General features: G+C 41.8%; 1 protein-coding gene across 7 annotated transcripts in view; it reads right to left on the bottom strand.

Moving 5' to 3' along the window:
- The window catches only part of AOPEP (aminopeptidase O (putative)), a 333646-nt gene that overhangs the window by 284300 nt on the left and 25709 nt on the right, over nt 1-23637 (bottom strand). For all 7 annotated transcript variants that reach the window (XM_059411725.1, XM_059411724.1, XM_059411728.1 and 4 more), the window contains exons 2-3: nt 17136-18071; nt 1504-1670 (exon numbers count right to left, since the gene is read on the bottom strand). In XM_059411725.1, coding sequence (XP_059267708.1) covers nt 1504-1670; nt 17136-17932 — 964 coding nt within the window. In that variant the 5' untranslated portion in view covers nt 17933-18071. The remainder of the gene's footprint in view (nt 1-1503; nt 1671-17135; nt 18072-23637) is intronic.

The raw sequence follows: 23637 nt of genomic DNA on the forward strand, positions 1-23637 counted from the left end.
TTCTACTGCCTTTATGAACAGTGGAGAGTCAACTCAGAAGCAGTCAGAGGGAAGAGATGTGGGGAGAAGGTATGCGGGGAAGGGCTCAGAGCTTCTGCACTTTCTCCCAGCATCTTCATGTTTAGCAACCTGGAAGCTCCAAGATCTTTATTTTTTTAAAGAGCCAATCAAATTAAAAGATGAAACAAACTTTTGAAAGCCTCCCTAAGGCCTCAGAATAAAAATGGGCAAAGGAAGTGAAGAGTTAATGACAATGGTTAAGAATACTTGGAGGACAAGTGGGGCCTACTGATCATCGAAATAATCCAATTAAAGAGAGACCTTCTCTTGCCCAACAGACACGGGATGCTCTCAGTAACTGGGACCCTCATAGGAGTGTAAATTGGTACCTTTCTGGAAAATAACTTGAAAAATGTACCAACACCCTTAAACGTGTTCAAAACTCTTTGACTCATTAATTCTCATTTTAAACAAATTATCTTCTCAGGAATTTAATACAATAAAATAGAGGGGAAAAAACCCTGGAAACAATAAAAATATCTAATAATATGGAAACATCACATAAAAGCTGATATGCTCATACAATAAAATTATTACGTAGACAATAAAATCATATTTTTGAAAAATACATAGTATGTGGAAAACATTCAGATATACTAGAATGAAATAAATGGAATATAAAACTGTTCTATGCCAGGATGAACATTTTGAAATGGTAACATGTAGTTGGTAACATGTAGCATACATATAGATTTTAAATACTGGCAGGAAAAAAATTAAAAAATAAAAATAAATACTGGCAGGAAAGGAAGCAAAATGTTAACAACCATTTTCTCAAAAATAATTTTATTATTTTTGCTTTTCTATAAATGCTAAAGTTTCTACAATAAGTACGTGGGAGAAGACACAATATTTTAAATGAAGAAATAACACAGTAAGAATTTACCTGGCATTAACCCGCTCCAGATCTCAACTGAAAGAGTTAATTATTGCCATAAGCAAGACAAAACCTCGATGCATTAGCAGTCGCCTTCCATCTTTCTTACACACCTTTACTTAGGAGCCAAATGGGCCAGTGGTGTGCAGAAGAGATGCCTTAGCAGGATAACTCCAGCAGGCCAGCCAACAGTAGCTCTAGCGCCCCACATACTGAACTACAGACAAGTGAACTGTATTGAACGGCGTTTCCGTGACACACTTGCCTGTCCCAAAGTCTTCAACCAGGACCACCCACTTAAGGCCCACCAACCACCAGGTAAGAGCAACCCCTAAAATAATTTAGGCATTGATAACTCGGGCATGAAGAGCCCCTCATCCCCTGTCCCGATTCCCAAGTGCCCCTCCCCATCCCCTGCCATTTTTCTGGCAAAATGCTTCTAGTATGTTCATTTCAACCCAACTCATAAAGGAGCTCTTTTAAAGTTGAGAAAAACATTGCGTATTAGATCCCTGGGTCCAGTATGCGCACACTACAGAAAGAAGCACAGAACACATGTACAGTACCTTCCTGAAGCTGTGTTGGCTTGGCAGAATTTTCCCCACTCATTAAAACAACAAAAGATGCAGCTGCTCGAACTGTAGCCTGCCATGTTGACATGGCAACGGGTGGCTCCTGGCATGGAAAAAGGGCCCTGTTGTTTATGGGAGATCCTATAGTATAAACACATGGCCTGCAGAAGAAAGACAAAGAAACAAAACGGGGGAATCTTTAAATGAGTTGTCACTTTTCTCACCACCATGGTAGTGAAGGTTAAGTTGAGCTTTCAAAGAGAAAACATTTAAAGCTTTATAGCTGACTGGTTTCAATGCATTTTGAACTGAAACTGCCAAGGGCTGGCTATGTGAACAGTCGAGTAGTAATTTCTCCCAAATGAATTACTTAAATATGTAAAGAGAGGGGTTTTTTTTAAAGGGAAAAATATTTTTTTGGATAAAGTTTTAAATACTAGTCTGCCAATTTAAAATTTATACAAACCTTGTCCTTCCCCTTAGGCCCTTACACCTTCAAAAGAAAAAAAGTTTTAGAGACATTCTTACAAACCTTTTGGAAAACATTCTGGAAAATAAAATATGTTTGGAGATCACCGAGATATTAATGTTTGGAAAAACAAGCTGGTGGTCTCAAATCCAGTTGCTGGCGGGCAGATATCCCCAATCTTGGAAACAACCATCTCAAATGGAACCCTTGTGGGAATCCTTGTGTGGAGGCCAAGAACAGGGGTTGGCATATAAACAGGACTGTAGGTCACAACAACGGGGCTTGTGATGGAAAGGCCAAGTGTAGAGCCATTACAAAGCGAGTGTAGGAAACCAAATGGTATGACATTAAGTCTCATTCTGCTATAATTAAAAATTACAAACCCACCCATACCAAGAATGATCCTTTCTGTGATTAAGTCAGAAGGCAGCAATGGAAAAAATCCGAGATTGAAAGAATCCATTCTTTTGATATCACAGAGTTGAAGGCACAAGAGTGACCCCCAGGAAAATGTCTTAAGAAAATGTCTCCACCTTTTGCTTTTCAGGAACTATGAGAAATACGATATAGTATTTCTATATATATCTGCCTGACTTACAGAGTAAATCAACAGAGCAGAGCACTAACTCTCTTGGGTAAACTGATTTTCCTTTTTCATTAGCATCATTATGACCCAAATATCCAAATATCCAGAATGCTGGTCCAACTTCATCAGTCAGGGCCCAGTAAAGAAAAGACACACCAGTCTGGATCTTAACAAGTAGAGGTGATTTAACTTAGGAGACAGGTGATCTAAGTGATAGAAGAGGTGAGAAGCCAAACAGGGAAAAGTGAGGCAACCCAGGGATTAGCCACAGTGGTAAGTAGCTGCTGTGAGTCCTCTGGTTGAAGGAGCTGGCAGGGGCTGCAGCAGCAGGGGTCATCTGACAGAAGCCAGAGTCACAGTAGGGATTGTCCAATGGGTGCTGGGATCAGAGAAGACTCAGTCACTTCTGAGGATGCGAAAGGAAACAGGGAGGGAGGAAGAAATACCTCGTTTCTCCACCAACTCCTGCTCTCAAATTTTCTCCCACTGCCCTACAAGGGCCAAACTTAGTAGGAAGCAGAAGACAGGGGATCCTGGGAAATGAGGTTCCTTGTCATCCAGAGATCACAACAAGAGCAGAAATTGGACCTCAGAGCAAACACGCTGTTGCAGTTTACCTATCCTAGTAGTGTACACGCTATAATAACTCACAGGTCTAAGATGGGGCAAGGAAAGATTCAGGAGACTGTAGTCCTGGCCAACTTATTAAATGACTTGACCTCTCTGAGTCACATGTCAAATGGCAATGGGGGGCAAACAGCAGACCTCTATTCTAGGCATAAACCTATCCCTCTGATCCCAAGATGATAAATCTAAGAACAAAAGCAAATTTTCATAGAAGACTCTGAATCTCCCACCAATGAGTTCTCAATGCCCACCTTGGTCCCCGGGGGCCTTGGTCAATTGACTTAATCTTGGTTAACCGTGCAGCCTCAGGCTGTTGAAGAACCTAATGAGGAAGCCTACTAGGGTTGATTCCTCCCAGATGGGGCTGGGAGTGGTGGATGCACCCAATGGGAAGGGTGCTGTAGCAGCTCAAGTAATTAAGATATGCCTACTTCTGAAAATCCTACCTATTAAGTGTTTTGCTTTTTCCCCAGAAGCCCACCTTAGAGAAGGTCTCACCCAGTGGAAACAGGGTGTATTCCCACTGGCCAAATGGCAGGTTTAACTCCTGCTTCTTCTGACAATGGCAGATGCTAAGACTCGAGGCTTTCTTTCTCACTAAAGCAGAATGGATCCCACAACTTTCGTCAGTTCAAGAGCTCTTCTTTCAATCTAAGTAGCCACTTCTGATCTAAGTAGACTTGTGGAGTTAAACTATTTGTGATACTTACAAGGAAGCTGCAGACCCTTGCCTAGATAGAGATTTCCTAAGACTTTCAGGCAAAAAAAGGGAGCTGACCTCATATCATGGTCTTAAGTCCTAGTGATGCGGAGAACAAAGACAGAAGGAAATGTAGATAAAATTAAGTGCCCTTATAACCTGCAGCCCATTGACAAATACTTGAAACAGGCGGAGTATGACATTCCTCCAGAAACTCCCAATCGTCTTAATGTTAATGCTTTGCTAGAGGGAAAAACAACCTTAGCTTGACACCAGCTAGGCCTCCAGGATCCTGTGAGTCTTCTCTAGCATATGAAAGTCCTTTTGGAAACTTCCCTTTGTCTTTAATAACCCCAACTCCAAGTATATAATCAGCCGGTCCTCACTACTCAAGTGCAGCCCTTTTTGCCCAGGGTTTTGTCTCTGTGCTTTATTTATTTTTTTAAATTAATTTATTTACTGGGGGGGTGGTGATAGAGAGGGAGAGAAACTCAAGCAGACTCCACACTGAGCCCTGACACAGGGCTTGATCCCACAACCCCGAAATCAGACCTGGGCAGAAACCAAGAGTTGGACACTTAACCAACTGTGCCACCCAGATGGCCCCTTTAACTGTACTTTAATGAAACCACCTTTTTGCACAAAAGAGGTCTCCAGAATTCTTCCTTGGCAGTTGGCCCTGAACCCCAACATTTCCAGATTAGGTCAAGTCTGAAAGCAACTGTACTCTCTTGCTGTTGTGCTCAGCACCTGGTTTCTATAGGGTGACTCTGATGTTACAGATATCCCCTTCCCCGCACAGGGAATGAATCCTCCCCAAAAGACTGGCTTGCCAAGAGGTTTGCTCTCCTTCTCCCTATGAAGTTGCATTTGGTCTGTGCCCTTAGGTATATGGTCCCCAAGGCTTCCCCCATCAGCCTCCACACCTGTTCTCTGAAGAAACAATCAGACTTAAGATGAGGTCACATCTGAGAAAGACTGCAGAGGAGGAATCAGATGGACCTAGTTAGTTGCTGAAGAAGAGGGAGAAGGAAAGCCTCTCTCAGGCAGCTGGCTTCTAAGTGGGCCTCCAATGCCCCCTGCCTCCTGGTATTCATATCCTTACAAAGTACCCTCCCACACTGTACTAGGGTTGGTCTATATGACCAATAAGATGTGGCAGAAGAGATGCTATTCCTGAGAACCGAGAATTTAAAAATCTGGTTTTTTAGGGGTTCTTCTATCACTTGCTCTGGGGGGAATCCAGCTGCCATGTCAAGACAGTACTCAAACAGGCTATGGAGGGGCCCAAGCAGCAGAAAGAGAGACCTCTCGCCCACAGGCAGTGAGGACCTGAGGCTGTCAACAACCATGCAAATGCATCTGAAAAAGAATTTTCGATCTGTAGTCAAGCCCTGAGAGGCTTGTGGCCCTGACAGATAGCTGACTGCAACCTTGTAAGAGATCCTGAGCCTTCTAGAACCACCCAGTTAAACTGTTCCTGGATTCTTAACCTTCAGAAACTGCGTGAGATAATAAATGTTCGTTCTTTTAAGCTATTAAGTTTGGAGTGATTTGTATGCAGTAGTAGATAACAGAATTTTCTCAGGTTTCTGGCTCAGGCGATAAGAGGGATTGCAAAGCAATTAAACAGAGAGTCAAGATGACAAGCAAGATCATAGGAAGGGACAAGGGAGAAGAGTCCCTATTTAATTTGCACATACAGGGCTTTCTGTGCACACACTATGGCAGAGGACACTTGTATGGACACAGAGATCATGATTTTTCTAAAGCACAAACAGTACAGCATTCAGCAGTGGGACTGTGTCTGAAATTGGACCGATCACAGAACATTGAGGAATGAGAGGTTTATGAACTATTGATTGATTGCCAGCAGATTTGAGTCTGGGTGCCACCCATAAATCCAGGTGTGTGTGTGGAAGGAATTCCTCCCATTGGCTGGATATTTGAAAAGCATGTTATCACCATCCTTTCCTCTCTAATTCTCAATTTTTCCCCTCTAAGTGGTCTGTCTAGCTCTAGAAATTTCATTCTAGAGTTCTGTCCTGACCCCGCCCCCTGGCATCCTCTCAAAGGCTCTTTCTACCAGACTGTCCCTGGGCACCTGAATTCTCCCACCATGGGGATTAGTTACCTGGCCAGGCTCCCAAGAAGCTGTTGCCTACCACCACCACCCCACCACTGTCCTCAGAAGTCTCTTCTGCTACCTCCTCTTTACACTACTGGGGCAACCTTGCTGCTAAAATCCATGTGTTTTCTTTCTTGCTTTCTGCAGACGCACTTTTAGGCAACAGGCTGGAGCAATGGAATGTAGAGCAAGGCAAAAGGGCCCACAGTGACCATCTGACCCATCAGGCCACCCAAAATACACATAGGCCCTAACAAACCAATGGGCTACTTTACAATGAGGCACAGGTACCCCAAAATGGAAAATTCCATACATCCCCATACCTGCTCACCTTCCCCCTTTAAGTACAACCTCCCCTCCCCTCCACCACTACCACCACCTCCTGGCAGACAGGCTCTCCTTTGTGGTCTTGCCTGCCTCACCCCGCAGTATATTCAATAAACTTCTTGCTCCTTTGTTGTGCTTCCAGAGAATTCTGCACTGCCTGTGCTGCCAGCCCCCATCTCACAGGGATGCCCCACATTTGGGGGTCCCCATCCAAATGAGAGAGACACCACACTTCCCTCTGGTCTCCAGAGCTGTAACTCTGAAAGTGTAAAAGCCCCATCTATAAATACAGCCACATCTGATACAAGACTCAATCGCTTTCTTATTGGAATGTTTTCACAAATGGGAAAACCATCACCTAGGCAAAATTTCTTGAAAACACAGATTATCTTTGTGCTCCAGCCTATTCCATTCTTGGGACTTTTCTTCTTTCTCAGATGCAGCCTCCCCCCTTCCTTCCCAATGAGCCCACACCAAGCACCAATGACTTCATAAGCAATAGCCTTTGGAGCTTTTACAACCTGATATCCTTATGCATGTCACACATCCTAGCACAAACATCTAAAACAATGTAAAGTTAAGTGACTATATATATATTTATTTTTATTGTTTTATTTATTTATTTTTTTGTGAGAGAGATAGAAAGAGAGCAGAAGCAGGGGGAACAGACGCAGAGGGAGAAGCAGGCTCCTTCCTGAGCAAGGAGCCCAATATGGGACTCCATCCCAGGCCACAGGGATCATGACCCGAGTCATAGGCAGAGACTCAACTGGACTGAGCTACCCAGGCATCTCAAATGAGTATATTTTAAAAAGAGATGAAAACTTAACCACTGGGTAAAACTCTAGTGATGTAATTTGGGGCATGTGACAAAAATTGGGGCATGGGGGGAGTCATGAAAATCATACTGGCCACATGGTGATTCAAGAATCAAGATGGCTCCCACCACTATAAATGACAACTACAGAGAGTTGATTTCCTCTCCCCATACCGTGTGCCCCAAGAGGGGAGGAAAATCTATGCACATTTATAAATATGCTCTGCAGCTATCTGGATGTGTAATCACTGAAGTAAATGCAGCTGTGTTTATTCAACACACACAGCCTTGCACCTCGGCCATGTTGCTAAAACGCTCACGGGACAGATGTGAAGGCGCCAGCCTCCAATGCGCAGAACTTCATTTCCAGACTCAATAATTCTTTCCAGCAGGAAAACTCTCTCACACCAGGGCTCATCCCACATGCCCTGGAATAGCCACCCAGTGAAAGGCTCCCTGGGGAGTCCAGTTAAATGGCACAGGAGTTGTGGCGGGTGGGGAGAAGGACACTGAAAATCAGAAAGAAGATCGAGGGCGCCTGGGTAGCTCAGTGGGTTAAGCCGCTGCCTTCGGCTCAGGTCATGATCTCAGAGTCCTGGGATCGAGTCCCGCATCGGGCTCTCTGCTCGGCAAAGAGCCTGCTTCCCTCTCTCTCTCTCTGGCTGCCTCTCCATCTACTTGTGATTTCTCTCTGTCAAATTAATAAATAAAATCTTTAAAAAAAAAAAAAAGAAAAGAAAGAAGATCGAAAGACAGCATGAGAGCAGACCTATCATGATTTGCTGCCATTATGGAACTTCTAAACTGAGGAAGAACTTGCCAGAATGGCTACTCCCTCAGCTTCATACATGTTTGTGTGTTCGTGCCGTGGTTAAACAAGGATGAGACACACTAACTATGCTGCTATGGCTGAATGTGTCCCCCTTAGATTCCTATGATGAAATCTTAATGCCCATCTGACTGCTGGGATTAGGAGGCACACCCTTTTGGAGGTTCTTAGGTCACATGAGGACAAGGATTTTATAAAGGGGATTGACACCCTTATAAAAGAAGCCCAACAGAGCTCCTTACCCCCTTCCTCCACGCAAGGACGCAGCCAAAAGTCAGCAGTCTGCAACCCAGAAGAGGGCTTTCATGATAGCCTGACCACACTAGCACCCTGATCTTAGACTTCCAGCCTCCAGAACACTAAGAGATAAATTTGTGGTACTTTGTCATCATAACCCAAATAGACTAAAACATACACCTTCCAAGGTTAGGGGTCAGTCAACTCTCACATGCTTGCTCATTTTCTTAAGGAGCCATCCATAAAGGAAAACTTGCAGGGGATTAGTCCAAAATGTATTTATTTGGGCCGTCACCTGGGTGGTTCAATTGGTTAAGTGACTGCCTTGGCTCAGGTCATAATCCTGGAGTTCCGGGACAGAGTACCGAATAGGGCTCCCTGCTCAGTGGGGAGTCTGCTTCTCCCTCTGACCCTCTCCCCTCTAATGCTTTCTCTCTCTCAAATAAATAAATAAAATATTTAAATATATATATATATATACACACACACACACATACATTATATATATTATTTCTCTTTAGTTGACAACGACACGCATTTGTCTTTTTGTAGTCAGTGTGAAAAGGGAGTTATTCTTAATTTTTAAAATGTTTGAGGGGCACCTGGGTGGCTCAGTGGGTTAAAGTTTCTGCCTTCGGCTCAGGTCATGGTCCCAAGGTCCTGGGATCAAGCCCCATGTCGGCTCTCTGCTCAGCAGGGAGCCTGCTTCCCTCCCTCTCTCTGCCTGATTCTCTGCTTGATTGTGATCTCTGTCAAATAAATAAAATCTGTAAAAAAAAAAAAAATCTTTGAGGTCCCACCACTTTCCACAAAACCACCCATTTTCAGAGATTTGGTACTACCATTCAGTGACCGGGGACAGGGCTGCCTTAGGAGAAGTGGGCAGCAGGTGATAAGATGAGCCGAGCTGCCATGGTGTGGCTGTTGGGATGTTTTCCCACAATGAAGTATTGATCTGGTCTCCGGAGGACAGGAGGCCACAGATGGGACATTTCCATGAGTCTGATTCTTTTAGAAAACTGGCCAGGGTTACAAAGTCTTCAGACCTCCTCCAATTCCTTATCATCTCTTCTTCCTGCACCTGTTCTTTAGTAAGACTCCACGTTCTCATTAAACCTGAGTTATAAGCAAGCAACCCTCTTGCTTTCTTGCGCCACAAAAACCAAGAGGCAGGCTACTAAAGCAGGAAATGTCAACTATGACTCACTCTCTCCCCCCAACTTTACACACACACACCTTCCTTAATAAATTCTCCTTCATGGCACAATTACCAAAACTGGGATCCCTCTCAATCATACCGGACATATGGCAAGTGCAAAGGAAATTGCTGCTTTGACTCAGATTTTGTGTACGAAATGCACAAGACTGAATGGAAGTGGCTTTGAGTCAGAAATTCACCACTTTTCAGCACAAGTGTTTTGGGTTAAAAACAGGCAAGCTGTGGGGCGCCTGGATGGCTCAGTCCTTAAGCGGCTGCCTTCGGCACAAGTCATGATCCCAGGGTCCTGGGACAAAGGCCTACATCAGGCTCTCTGCTCAGCAGGAAGCCTGCTTCTCCCTCTCTGGCTCCCACTACTTGTGGGGGGGGGTGGGGAGGTGGGGTGTGTGTGTGTGTGTGTGTGTGTGTGTGTGTGTGCCTGCCAAATAAATAAATAAATAAATAAATCTTTAAAACACACACACACACACACACACACACACACACAGGCAAGCTGTTTATAAAGGCAAAGACAGTATTTCTCATTTGGAAGTCTCATCTGGAGATCCTAAGATGAAACCTCTTTTTAACACATGAGAAAATTAAGCTCCAGAGATATAAAGGGCCTTATCTGAAGTCACACAGCTAATGGGCAGCACAGCTCAGATAAGTATTCTGGTCACCTGGCGCTCACTTTCTAGGTTCTTTCCAACATTGTGATTTGTTATTTTCTGTTAATGTTTAGTTATTCAGGGTTTTTCTGTTTGGTTGGTTAGTCATTTGGGTTACTTGTGTAAATTAAGACTGTCCATCATTATTACCTTTTCTACTAGGACTCACCTGGGATTCTGGTAAATAGAGGCAGATCTATAATCAAGGGGAGAAACAGGTTAAAATAGAATTCTTCCAAACAGCTTCAAGTTTGGGATTATCAATTCCTCCTGTAATCTTACAATGATATTATAGCATTAATGTGTATTTCCACTTCAGTTCTCAGGAATTTTGTGTTGGTTTCTTGAAGCAGGAAAGGAAAAAAAAGGATTAACTGTAGAAATGTTCCTTTTAGACCTGGACTCTCCTACCAAAGAGAATCTCTTTGCTTATTCTTTTCAAACTTTCCTTTATAGTAAGATATTAAACAATGAAACTAATTTCATGGGGGAAGAAAAAAGACATGTTTTAACATATGGTTTTGATGTCAAACTAAAAATACTCCAAAAGTCTACATCTTCCTTGGTCCAACAGCTAAGTAAGAAACATGATAGAGAAAAATGATTTTCTTTAGTATTTTGCCAACTTCATCCTGGCCTTGTCCAAAACAATATCATACTGATTTAAGGAATTTAAAATTTTTAATATTACCTTAAATTATAATGTATTTTCCTAGTCAGTTTCCTTATCTTTAATGATGATCCAAGTAAGTGGAGTTTCAAAAATAAGTTTCCTATATTTAACTGAATTTCCACTCCATTCAGCTCATGTTCAGTGATGTCATTAGCTTAAACCCAGGTTCCCTAGACCACTGGGCTGGTTCCACAACTATTAACGATCCTAAGGGAAAAGGGAACGGGAGAATGCTTTTGGTTTTAAATAACATATTATTCAGTGGAATAGAAAAAAGTACATAAATTTTGAATTAAAGACTTTCATTTCTAAAAGTTTTTTTCTTAAGCATACTGAAGATCTAGAACCAAAATATTAAGTCCTCTCCCTTCCTAGCTTTGCAACAACCCCTTAACACATTCTTGACTCTGCCCATGTTCTCAAATAGTTCTCAAAATATTTTTAGAGGGCAGAGAAAAGAATCACACTACACGAAGTAAACAGGCTTTCCAAGAAGCCTGTTGTATCAGACTATCATATAGGTGTCTGTTTTTGTGGTCCTTTTTTTTCTAAGAATTTTTTTTAAGATTTTATTTATTTATTTGACAGACAGAGATCACAAGTAGGCAGAGAGGGAGGCAGAGAGAGAGAGAGAGGAAGAAGCAGGCTCCCCGCTAAGCAGAGAGCCCGATGTGGGGCTCGATCCCAGGACCCTGGGATCATGACCTGAGCTGAAGGCAGAGGCTTTAACCCACTGAGCCACCCAGGCACCCCTTTCTAATACTTTTTTAAGATTTTTATTTATTTATTTGTTTGACATGGAGAGAGATATCACAAGTAGGCCGAGAGGCAGAGGGGTGGAGAGCAGACTCCCTGCTGAGCAGGGAGCCCAATGTGGTCTCAATCCCAAGGATCCAAGATCATGACCTGAGTGAAAGTAGAAGCTTAGTCCGCTGACCACCCAGGGGTCCTGTTTTGGTGGTCATTTTTAAATGTTACCTGTAATCCAGTATCTATATGATAGAGGCAAGAAAGATCTTTTCAGTTCAGTTTTCCCCAGTAGGAAAAGATAGCTTTTATAAGATCAGACACTTCACTTTAGAACTAGAATAATGAGGCAGAAAAAAGGAATAATAATGGGGAGAAAGAAATTACTGACTTTTATAAGGGATTTCAAGGTAGAAAGATGGTGACTGTTTTCCAGATTTGAAGTTTATTTTTTGTAATAAGTGTTATTTTTGGTTAGACTTAGATTTACTTTTTTTTTTTTTAAGATTTTATTTATTTATTTGACAGAGAGATCACAAGTAGGCAGAGAGGCAGGCAGGGAGAGAGGGGGGAGCAGGCTCCCCGCCCAGCAGGGAGACCGATACAGGGTTCCGAAGACCAAGACCTGAGCCAAAGGCAGAGGCCCAACCCACCAAGCCACCAGGCACCCCTAGATTTACTTTTATGTGCAAAGATAACACACAGATTTCCCATTTACTCCATACCCACTGTTATTAACACCTTTTGTCAGTATATTTGTCACAACTGATAAACTAGTATGGATACATTATTAAAGTCTGTATTTTATTCAGATTTCTTTCATTCTCTCTAGTGTCCTTTTTCTATTCCAGGATATGACATTACTTCTAATCATCATGTCTCCTTAGGCTTCTCCTGACTGGGACCGTTTCTTAAGACTTTGTTTATGTCAACCTTGAGAGTTGGGTTTTTTTTTTTTTTAAGATTTTATTTATTTATGTGAGAGAGGACATGAGCTAGGAGAGGGCCAGAGAGAAAGGCAGACTCCCCACTGGGCAGGGAGCCTAATGCAGTGCTCAATCCCAGGACTCTGGGATCACGACCCGAGATGGGCAGATGCTTAACCGACTGAGCTACCTGAGAGCCCTGACCTTGAGAGTTTTGAGGAGTACTGGTCAAGTATTTTGTTGAATGTCCCTCAGTCGGGATTTATTGATGTTTTTCTCTTGGTTAGACTGAGGTTATGGGCTTGGGGGAGGACAATCACAAAGATGTCATTTCATCACATCATACTAAGGGTACACACTATCAACATGACTCCTCACTTTTTTTTTTTTAATATTTTATTTATTTATTTGACAGACAGAGATCACAAGTAGGCAGAGAGGCAGGCAGAGAGAGAGAGGGGAGGAAGCAGACTCCCCGCTGAACAGAGAGCCCAATGCGGGGCTCGATCCCAGAACCCTGGGACCATGACCCAAGCCAAAGGCAGAGGCTTTAACCCACTGAGCCACCCAGGCACCCCATGACTCCTCACTTTGATGCTAACCTTGATCTCCTCACTGAGGTCGTGTTTGTCGGGTTTCTATGTAGCCCATACTTAGTAAGGAGCAGAGTCATGTTTCACCTCCTTGAGGATGGAGTATCTAAATAACTTGGACAACTTCTGTACCTTAGATAGGTCTATTTTCCATGTGTTTATTTATAGCAACGTGAGGTCATGACTATTTATTTTATACTTCAGGTCATCATCCCAGACCATTTTATATTGTTGCTCAGCTTTGGTCATTAGGAATTCTTTCCTATGGTTCCTTGGACCTTGGGCATATGCCCTCAAGTTGCCAGCTACTATTGCTATTGTTTGAGTACTTCCTTATTTTCTGGCACTACAAGATGCTCCAGGCTCATCTTGTGCATTTCCCGTAGTCCTAGCCATTCCTCTAAGAAGCCCTGGTTTCATTATTGGAGAATGGTATTAGAAATCAAGACCCAGGCACTGTGCTTCTAGACCTTCCCAGATGACAAGCAAGGAAATCTACATGTGCAAACGAATCCTTGGGAAACACCTATTTATAATTATTTCTATATGCAACCACCTGTAACCATCTTAAACTAAACATTAAACATGAGTTTATAGTGATGTCTCCAATTCTGTTACCACAGAGATCATTCTAGCCTCTTCCTCCTGCTCATCTGTAACCTCCCACTTCAACAGTGAGAAACCTGGCTCCCAGATTTACTTAATTTACTTAATTGCTCAGTTTCAGTATACATGTATAGTGGTACTAGAATTGTTAACCCGTACTCCCATAAGAAAAAAATTTATCAACTACAGCACAGTGTTTAGGTGCAGTTCCTTTTGCCTTCAGTCTTACAAACTCCACACATTTCCAAAGTGACTTAGTTCAGCACCTTTGCCCCCCCAAGCCCCTACAATGAGGTTGTTTCATACATTTTTTTTAGATTTTTTTTTTTTTTAACAGACAGAGATCACAAGTAGGCAGAAAGGCAGGCAGAGAGAGAGGAGGAAGCAGGCTCCCCGCTGAGCAGAGAGCCCGAAGCGGGGTTCAATCCCAGGACCCCAGGATCATGACCTGAGCCAAAGGCAGAGGCCTTAACCCACTGAGCCACCCAGGCGCCCCATTTTCATACATTTTTAATACAATTAGATTGTTTTGTCATGATTTGCTTTCCATTCTTGGATCCTTTGATCTCTTATTTATTATCAAACTAAATAATTTAAGTTTTATTTTCAAGATGGGGTCAGGTGAAGGTCACAATGGGAGAAGCCACTGATAGAACTTGAAAGGGAAGGTACCAATTTAGAGATTTTCTTAAGTTTGCATCTAATAACTCCTTAAAAATAGAAAAATTATTGAAAGCTAATATATTTTTTAAATGTACTGAGATCTCTGCATACAATAAGGGACATGCTAAAGATCAAACATAAGAAATGTGGCTCCCTTTTACAACTGAAACATGGATTTTTTTCAAGGCACTTTCAGTAACTTCATTCACTTCTCCTAGTTGTAAAATGAGAATAAAATGTTTTGTATCCAGTATTAAGAATATAGGTACGCTGACGGTATTCTGTCACTCAAGAATAAAATGTTGGTCTTAGTAATTGCAGATTCTATCCCATGGAGAAAATAAGCTCTACCCAATTATATTTTTCACACAATTGTAAAATTTTATATATTTTCACATAATAATATTCATAAAACCCTGGAGCCCTAATAATTATTATCTGCTCTTATCACTAAGGAATTTTTTTCTGTCTAGCAACCTGGGATCCTTTGGCATCTTAAAGTCCTTAAAGTTAGGGCTCCTGGGTAGCTCAGTTGTTAAGCGTCTGCCTTCAGCTCAGGTCACACGGTCCCAGGGTCCTGGGATCAAGCCCTTGCATCAGGCTCCCTGCTCAGCGGGAAGCCTGCTTCTCCCATTCCCACTCCCCTACTTGTGTTCCCTCTCTCGCTCTGTCTCTCTCAAATAAATAAATAAAATCTTAAAAAAAAAAAAGTCCTTAAAATATCCAAACAGTTACCAATATAAACCTAGATTTATTTGTATGCATGTGGGAGAGTTTAGAAAGATTCGGTGGCCATTCATGGAAAAGTATCCTGAGTGTAATAAAATTACCCCCAAAAAAGGCAAAAGGGAGAGAAAACATCTTTTAAGGATTTCTTTTTTAAAACAAAATTTATTACTCTTGTAAGGCTGCATATATGCCATTTATTTACTAATGTATAATCACAAACTTCCAAGGATACAGTTTAAACTCCTACTGTGATCATGCATTTTATTGAATTATCAGAAAAGTTGACATCACAAGTAATTTTGCCAAGTCAACCTTTGCAGTAATAAGATGTGCCCAAGCCCCTCTTTGGTTTCTTAATGAAAATCAGCATTTATCTATAAATCATTCCTACTCAACACCTGACATGTAATATAATACACAAGTCTAATCTCTGTGTAATGAGCACTGAGAAGAAAGCCATGTTTGAAGCCATTAATTGAGTATTTCTTCCAACTAATGTCAACAGATTCTTCTTCCCCAATATTCTAATTCAAAAATGAAATACCTGGGAGTGTTAAAAACTATGATTTCCTAAATTAAATATTCAGAAGCCATATTTTGTTAGATCTGATTGAAACCCTACCCTTAATAATTTCAAAAAAATTTTAAAGATACAATAAGAACACCTGTTTCTTTTCCTGTTTTCACAAGAATATCCAATGTTATTCTATATATAAATCAGTATGCTTTTGTACCAGTGTAAGTTTGCACCAACACTGCAATTTCTCAAAGGCTGCCTCAGACTCCAACAGAAATAAGAAGTGAACTCATTCTCAGTGGGGTGGAAGAGCAGAGCAGAGAGGCAAGATTGGAGGAGAGGAAAAGTATAATTAGAGCTCAAAGTCAAAGTGATGCTTAAAAAAAAAAAAAAAAAACTAAAAGGTTTTAGGAGGTAAGTTGGGGAAGAGATCCAAGCAATTTCTTAAGATCACCACTCTGTCAAGGGAGTCACTCAAAACAAGGTCATTGAGATCAACATTTCTCTAGCCAAGCTCTACAATAATTACTGTACCGACCTGCAGTACATTAGCACAAAGAAACAGGTAAAATAATGACGAATCAATGAAGTCTGATTTTAAAATTCTCAAATTCTAAGAACCCTGAACAACTGTTGGAGGAAGGGCAAGAAGAAAAGGACAAATGGCTGCCTAAACACCACCCCTGGCAATCAATGCCTCATCAATTCTCTCCACACTCAAAACCTGGAGCCTCCAGGAGCGCCTGGGTGGCTCAGTTGGTTAAGCAGCTACCTTCAGTTCAGGGCATGATCCCAGGGTCCTGGGATCAAGTCCCACATCAGGCTCCCCACTCTGCAGGGAGTCTGCTTCTCCCTCTGTGCCCCCAACCCCGGGCTCATGTGCTCGCTCTCAAGGAACTAAATAGAACTTAAAAAAGATGGAGTCTCCTGGAGTCAAATAGGAAGAACAGCGGCCAAAGGAGCAAGTGTGTAGCTTCAGCAGGTCGTGCCACGTTCCTCAGAACCAGTCCTTCCCAGTATTTTCAGGATTGCACTATATGACAACTGACAAAGTCCAGGGAAGCATGGCTGCCAAGGGATAGGTAGGGCAAGAAAGTCACAAAGCAGAGCTGAGTTTATCTGGAAGAAGGACCTGGCCAGGCTTCAGACCCACCCAATGTGGTGGCAGTTGATTCCCTCAGGAGAAATAGGAAGGAACTTTGAGAAAGGATTTGCTCAGAGACCTGTATCACTCTTATCTACGGCACTTAAGTCGCCAGCAGAGATCCCAATGGAGAGCGAGGCTCAGGATTTCATTATTAGGCTTGCATTTCAATCTCCTAACTCAGAAATACAGGGGCTTGAGAAAGTAATCCTTTCATCCTGACTTAAGGGAAATAATCCTATTAAGAGCTGAGCAGGCCTGGGAATTCACCTGCTTCACTGTGGGCCTAGGGACCTGAGGCTACATGGGTAATGCCACAGAAGAAAGAGGAGCATCTTTGCCCCGAGACTGTCCCCTGTGGAAGAGCATCACTGCAAAGGCTCACTTCCCAGTGTGGCGATTACCAGGCAGGGGGCCGTGGAGCGCCCAGATAACCTACCTGCCGCTCTGGTCTGAGGTCCATGTAACTGATCGCCCCTGAGGTTTGGTGCTGTACCATATCCTTATGGCGTGAGGAAAGTCAGTAGCTGTCTGAGTCCCTGTCTTCCTGATCTGTAAGCTCCAAGTGTCAGTGTCAAACAGGAGTTCCCCACAGCCAGGAGCCTGGCTGCAGCCAGCATAATAGTCTAACTGCTCCCTCCAACGATCTGCCGGCAGAGTCACAAGTTCATGTACGATCTGATTCCTGAGCTCCTCAGAAACAACTGTGAGCTTGGGAGACTTTGTAAATTTTTCAATACCTGGCACGGCAGCAACATCCACCTCCTCAACCTTTAGCACAGATAAATCACAGCAGTCCAACACCAGCAAAAACTCCTCATTCCTGTGATTCCCTGTGTCACAGCAGTATGTTGAGCTAGAAATCCCACAAGCCTGTTCCGGGTTGTCATGGTTACCATCTTTACCAGAAGTATCTTTTTCACCTTTAACACAGATTGTAAAATCATTATATCCTGTTTTAGGTGAGAAGGTCCTTGTATCTGTCCCAGGACTATGGCAGGGTTCAGGCATCCTAAATCTGCAGGCTTCGCTGGACTCTGACTGGCAGGTTTCCTTGGTGGAACCACTCTGTTTCTCGAACCTGTTCCCAGACTCAAAGAAAAGCACTATGCTGCCCTCAATGATTTGACTTTCGAAATCCACATTTAAATCCAGTACATAGTGCTTCACCAGTATGTGGTTGGTGTTGGCCATGAGAGGCAGGTCATCCCGGGAAGGGTCCAGCTTTAGGTCCATGGTGTCGGCTGTTGTTCGAGAGCTTTGTTACAGTCTCAGAAGGGGCTTCCTATCTGCCTTAATCTTCCAGAATCATAAATGGCTGCTTACCCAAAAAACACCTGATGTCACAAATTGTGGTTCCACAACTTTCAGTCCCCTGGCAAAGAAGAAAAACACAATTAGACAAAATTCCAAATAAGACTCAAGGTGTTCCTACAACCACTGCTTCAGCAAACTGACTAGCTCCTTTAATAACCCCCAATGTGGTAGAAGCTCAGGGCTAGAAGGCAGACTAATCTTTCTGACTGACATCAGAGAAAGCTGCATTATGGGTTTCTAAAAATATTTCAATTACCAATGGAATGAAAGGGGCCTCCACAAAGCCCCGAAGAATCCTGTTCTTAACTAGAACAGCCCTTGTTTGGGAAAAGAGCAATTGTTATGCAAAGGCATAACTGAGCATCACTGTGCCTCTTGTTTTAAAAGATATTAAATGCAACATTTCTAATTTTGTGCATCAGAGATAAGTGACTGTTTCTCTACTGTGATTCTAAGTAACAAATGTGAATGAAGGCTAAATGGCCTCATACGTTTTATTCTTTGAGAGTAATAATTTAATACATAAAATGTAACTCCAGGGATTAATGTACTTTTCACATTAGGATTGCTCTCATATCAGCACTTCCAGTAAATTACAGGAAAATGAGCCAATTTACCAGGAGTGCATTCTAAGTATTCCTTTGAGATTGTTCATGGAGATTTTTCAAATTTATAGTTAAATACTCAAGGTATATCATTACATCTTAATAGCTGAAAACCCATTAACATTCTGGATAATAGCCTTCTTGTGGCAAACAAAAAGGTCTTCTCATTTGGAAAAAAAAAAGTATGCAAATATCTATAAAAGGAAAAGGAGAAATTAAAATGTAGAAACAGATGTTGTAATAAAATGCCCAAGTTCTTCATAAAAGTTCTGAATCAAAATGTATTCTTATTTTATAATAGCAATCTGCCTAAAAGAAAAATTATTTGAAATTATTTCAGTCCCTGTTGTATACCTGATTTCTTTCAGCATATGCTGTACTTTATTTTTTATTCTTTTACCAAAAATGAAAAAAGGGGGGGGATAACAACTCTGAGAGAGTAGATATATTTAAAATAATTTTTGTATTTCTAAATAACAGGAGGTATTCTTGTATCAACTACAAAACAGTATCACCTGCTTTTCAAGTAGAACTGAAACCTCCCTTTTCATTCTGTTTAACTCCTCCTCCCCTCCCCTCAGATTTTATCTGTCCGTCTGCTAGACTCTTATTTCTCTTCCTTTTAGAATCTAATTCTAGAAATCAAACCTACTGAATTTTCACTTTCTACAACTCCATAGCCTATTTTCTCAGAAAAATCTTACCTACCCTAATGGGGGCGGGGGGGAGAATAAATCTGGCTTCTTGCAGCCTTGTCCAATCCTGTTTCATGCTACTTTCCCCACTGTAGAGACCATACACCATAGCCAAAGGGCCTGCTCAACACTCTGCTCCGATCTGATCCCAGGCCTCCACACTCTTTGGACTAAGCTATGCGCCATGCTTGGCACACACCCATAACCACCTGTCAAATTCTATTCTTTCTCCACACCCAGTTCAAGTGCAATCACCTCCCGCAATCCTTCCTTACTCCCTATTCTCCCACCCTCCACCAAACTGCATGTGGGGATACACAATCTGATTTTTAAAGGAAGAGGAATTGAGAGAAATCAGGGATGCAAAGAATACTTTGAGATTACTTTATAAAGAAGCTGGCACTCCCCTTAGTTCTAGAAGAATCAATGGGCAAAGGGAAGAAAGCAGAGTATTTTCTTTTCTGCATGAAAGCAATTGAACTTGTCGTGTAAGGAATAGCAACCTTCAATAAAGTCATTGGGTATATCTGCGTAATGAAAAACAACAAATGTTAAAACATCATCCTGTTAGACAAACCATAAGTGACTCTTAATCTCACAAAACAAACTGAGGGTTGCTGGGGGGAGGGGGTTTGGGAGAAGGGGGTGGTATTATGGACATTGGGGAGGGTATGTGTTTTGGTGAGTGCTGTGAAATGTGTAAACCTGGTGATTCACAGACCTGTACCCCTGGGGATAAAAATATATGTTTATAAAAAATAAAAAATTATATTAAAAAAAAAACAACAAAAAACATCATCCTGTTGATGTTGGACACTGCTAATATGCAGTCTTTGTTGAAAGTAAGGTTAAAAACACCTTACTTAGTATTTTTTTTTAAACCTGAGTATATACACACACATACACACACACAGACAAGAAGAAAATCTGAATCCATTGAGACAAGGGTTAACTTAGGGCCTATGTAAACCATGTCTGAAGAACTGTTTAGCTTCTGTAACAATATGTTCATTGTCTAAACCTAATAGATCTTTCCATTTGTTCGTGAAAATTAATATAATTTAAAACTAAAACATATTCTACAGACCAGTTTTCACCCCTTTTGTGACTGGTGGCAGATAATGAGGCGGCCAACCATATCCAAGCCTGTTAACAATGAGCGCCAACCATATCCAAGCCTGTTAACATCACCATGTCGCCCTAACTGGCAACAGTTTTCTTCTCTTCAGTGGATTCTTAAATGCACCCCCCACACTCTTTTCTTCTCTTAACTTTCCAGTTCCACGCCTGCTGACTCATTCTCCGTTGATTATTTGGCCTCCTACTTTACTGAGATGATTTCAAATCTCTGAAACTCCACCACGGCTCAAGTATCTGTAGTTCTTCACAACTACTGCCTTCTCCCCATCAGATTCAAAGGAAACAATATCCCTTCTCAACAAAGCTAATTCCCTTCCTCTTGAATCCTAGCTTTTGGGGTCTGAAAGGGCCAAACGAATGGCCCTCTTCTTGCCCATCCAAATTCTGAACATAACCAAAAACTAAGACGAGGATGTGGCAGAAAGATACCAAAATATCACCATCATTACTGACGAAGGCTAAATTGGACAGTATGATTCAGCATGGCAGCCAAAGGTACATGAAAACTGAATCCCCAAATTCAAAAGATTTACCCACAGGATCACAAGAAACACTGGATCAGGTCAAAGCTCCCAGAGGAGAAGGTACCATTCCTGGCCAAGAATTAGGGCCTGGAGAAGTAAGGAGAAAAGCCCTCTAAGATCAGGATTGCTGCCCAAAAGCAAAAGGGAAGAACTGAAAGCAGTAGAACATGTTCAATTTCTTCTTCCCACTCCACCTCCCTTAGGGCAGAAGAAATAAAGTGATCGGCAATGCTACAGTAATTAAGCTCCCCTCACAAGACAGGAAACATCAGAAAGAAGAAAGAGCTGTTCCCCCAAACACTATCTTCTCCCACTAATTTGGAATCTTGTTGCATCTGACAGAAGATGTTTTCTTGCCAACATTTACTTCCTCTCGTTTCCATCCTGTTCCTAATGTTTCAAACACCCCCCAGGGCTACCATCTTCCAAAACAAACACTACAATACATCCATCTATCAAAGCATTATGTTATATACCTTAAACTAATACAAGGTTATATGTCAATTATATCTCAATTAAACCAGGAGAAAACAAACAAACAAAAACATTTAGCCCTGTTGCCCATGTTAACTAAGTCTTCATTTCTTTGCATTTTGGAGCTCACAAATTCCTTAGGGCTCACTTAGTCCAACTCTCTACTTTTACCAATGATGACAAAGAGGACCAGAGAGGTAAAGCAATTTGGCAAGGTCACTCATTTCTGATGCTTTTCTCCTTGCGGGTTCTTCCCTTAGAATTCTCATCCTCCAGGGGCTCCTGGGTTGCTCAGTCAGTTAAGCATCTGCCTTTGGCTAAGGTCCTGATCCCAGGGTCTTAGGACTGAGCCCTGCACTGGGCTCCCTGCTCAGGGAGCCTGCTTCTCCCTCTCCCACTCCCCCTGCTTGTATTCCCTCTCTCCCTGTCTCTCTCTCTGTCAAATAAATAAATAAAATCTTAAAGAAGAAGAAGAAGAAGAAGAGGAGGAGGAGGAGGAAGAATTCTCATCCTCCAGCTCTTGAGGCCATTTTCCTCATATTGTCCAAGTCATACATCAAATGTCACCTCGTAAGACTGTCTTCTATATTTTCATTCTACCTTGTCTACTGTCTTCAAGTTGTGTGGACTAGACTCAATTCATATTCTAATAGTTTGGGGAGAAAAGGAGAATTTTTAGGCCAACCCCAGAAGATTCAGATCATCGTCACCTCGCATGGCTTCCAATCTAAGTTATGTATAATGTGTAAGTCGCTGCTTATTACACCCATTTCCTCCTTGCCTTGGATTCTTGGATGACCTGAATCTCCTTTCTCTGCAGGTATACAACTGTCACTGACGTCAATCAGGGTCACAATCCCACATTTAAGTATGAACTGAAATAACTGTGGTTCCAAATGCTTGTACGGGGCCATCTTGTAAGTCCTCTCTCAGCAAATAGTAACCATATTTCTGAGCAGTCTGTTGACTTCAGCACTTTTTGCTATTATTGTGCTCCAATTTAAAATGCCAGCCTGACTCGCTGAAGCATTTTTCCATTCTCTGTCATAAGCCATAACATATAAAATCCCCCCCTTTATCAAAGCCAATGGTTAGTTTCCAGTGGCTAACCACTAATGCCTCTAAAATAAGGGTACTACATGGTATGTATTTTAAATGCTTAAATGATTGTCTCAGCAATACCATTAAAGGCTTCAAAAGAATTAACGTACAGCAGTATTTTTCTTGAGAAAGGCAGGAGGAGGGGAAGGAAGAGAGGATCAAAAACTAAACAGAGTTATGGCATGGTGAAGAAACTGCCCTGCCACTTTCAATCACCCAAACATAAATGCACCCATCTACAAATGTGTAAAACAGCCTCTGGAGAGCCATTCCAGATCCCTCTAAAGAGAACAATTTCATTCTCCTTTCAAGCTACAAAGCCATGCGCATCATTCTCATGACCCTCAACTTAATCTGCTTCATTTTGCAGCTACCTGTACCTTCCAATGGTCTGTAAGCAACAAGGGATTCCTGATTCATCTTTGCCTGCATGACCACAGTGAGCAGAAAGCCCTGTACATAGCAGGTTCTCAGTAATTATCTGTGGAATTGACATCTGAGGGTCTTTATAATTTCTAGCTATCCACAGAATAGGGGTTCTGGCTTGCACAGGTCTAGTAGAAAATCAAGCTTAACCAACATCTTCCTCCAGATAGCTCTCATTTTTTCTTCTCATGTCTTCACCTGTCCCTCCAAGCCACATCTCTTTTCCTATAAGCAGCTCAAGCGAAAAGGAGAAATTCTGCACATAAGCTTACTACATAGTACTGAGCACACTATGAGTTGTTACAAAATATTTAATTTTACAGACTACTTGTCCAGAGAAAGATAGCTTTCTGCTATTCCAAGTGTGTTCACTCTGTAGGATACAGTGATTGCTCTTAATGACAGCTAGTTCACTTAATGAAAAGTACACTGTTTCTGGGCATAGTTCCTCAGACATTCAAATCCATATAATCATACAAACATGGCTTATTACTGTGAAATCTGATAAAATAATTTCAGAACTAGAAGGAATCTTAGAAGTACAAATGTATTATTTTGTATTTAGAAGTGTCACACTGACATATTATTCTGTAACTTACTTCTTTCAAGCAATGGTTTTGAAATAGAGCCAAACAGATGCACATAAATCTAGTTTGTTT

This window comes from Mustela nigripes, chromosome 9, assembly GCF_022355385.1.
Source record: "Mustela nigripes isolate SB6536 chromosome 9, MUSNIG.SB6536, whole genome shotgun sequence".
Taxonomy (NCBI): domain Eukaryota; kingdom Metazoa; phylum Chordata; class Mammalia; order Carnivora; family Mustelidae; genus Mustela; species Mustela nigripes.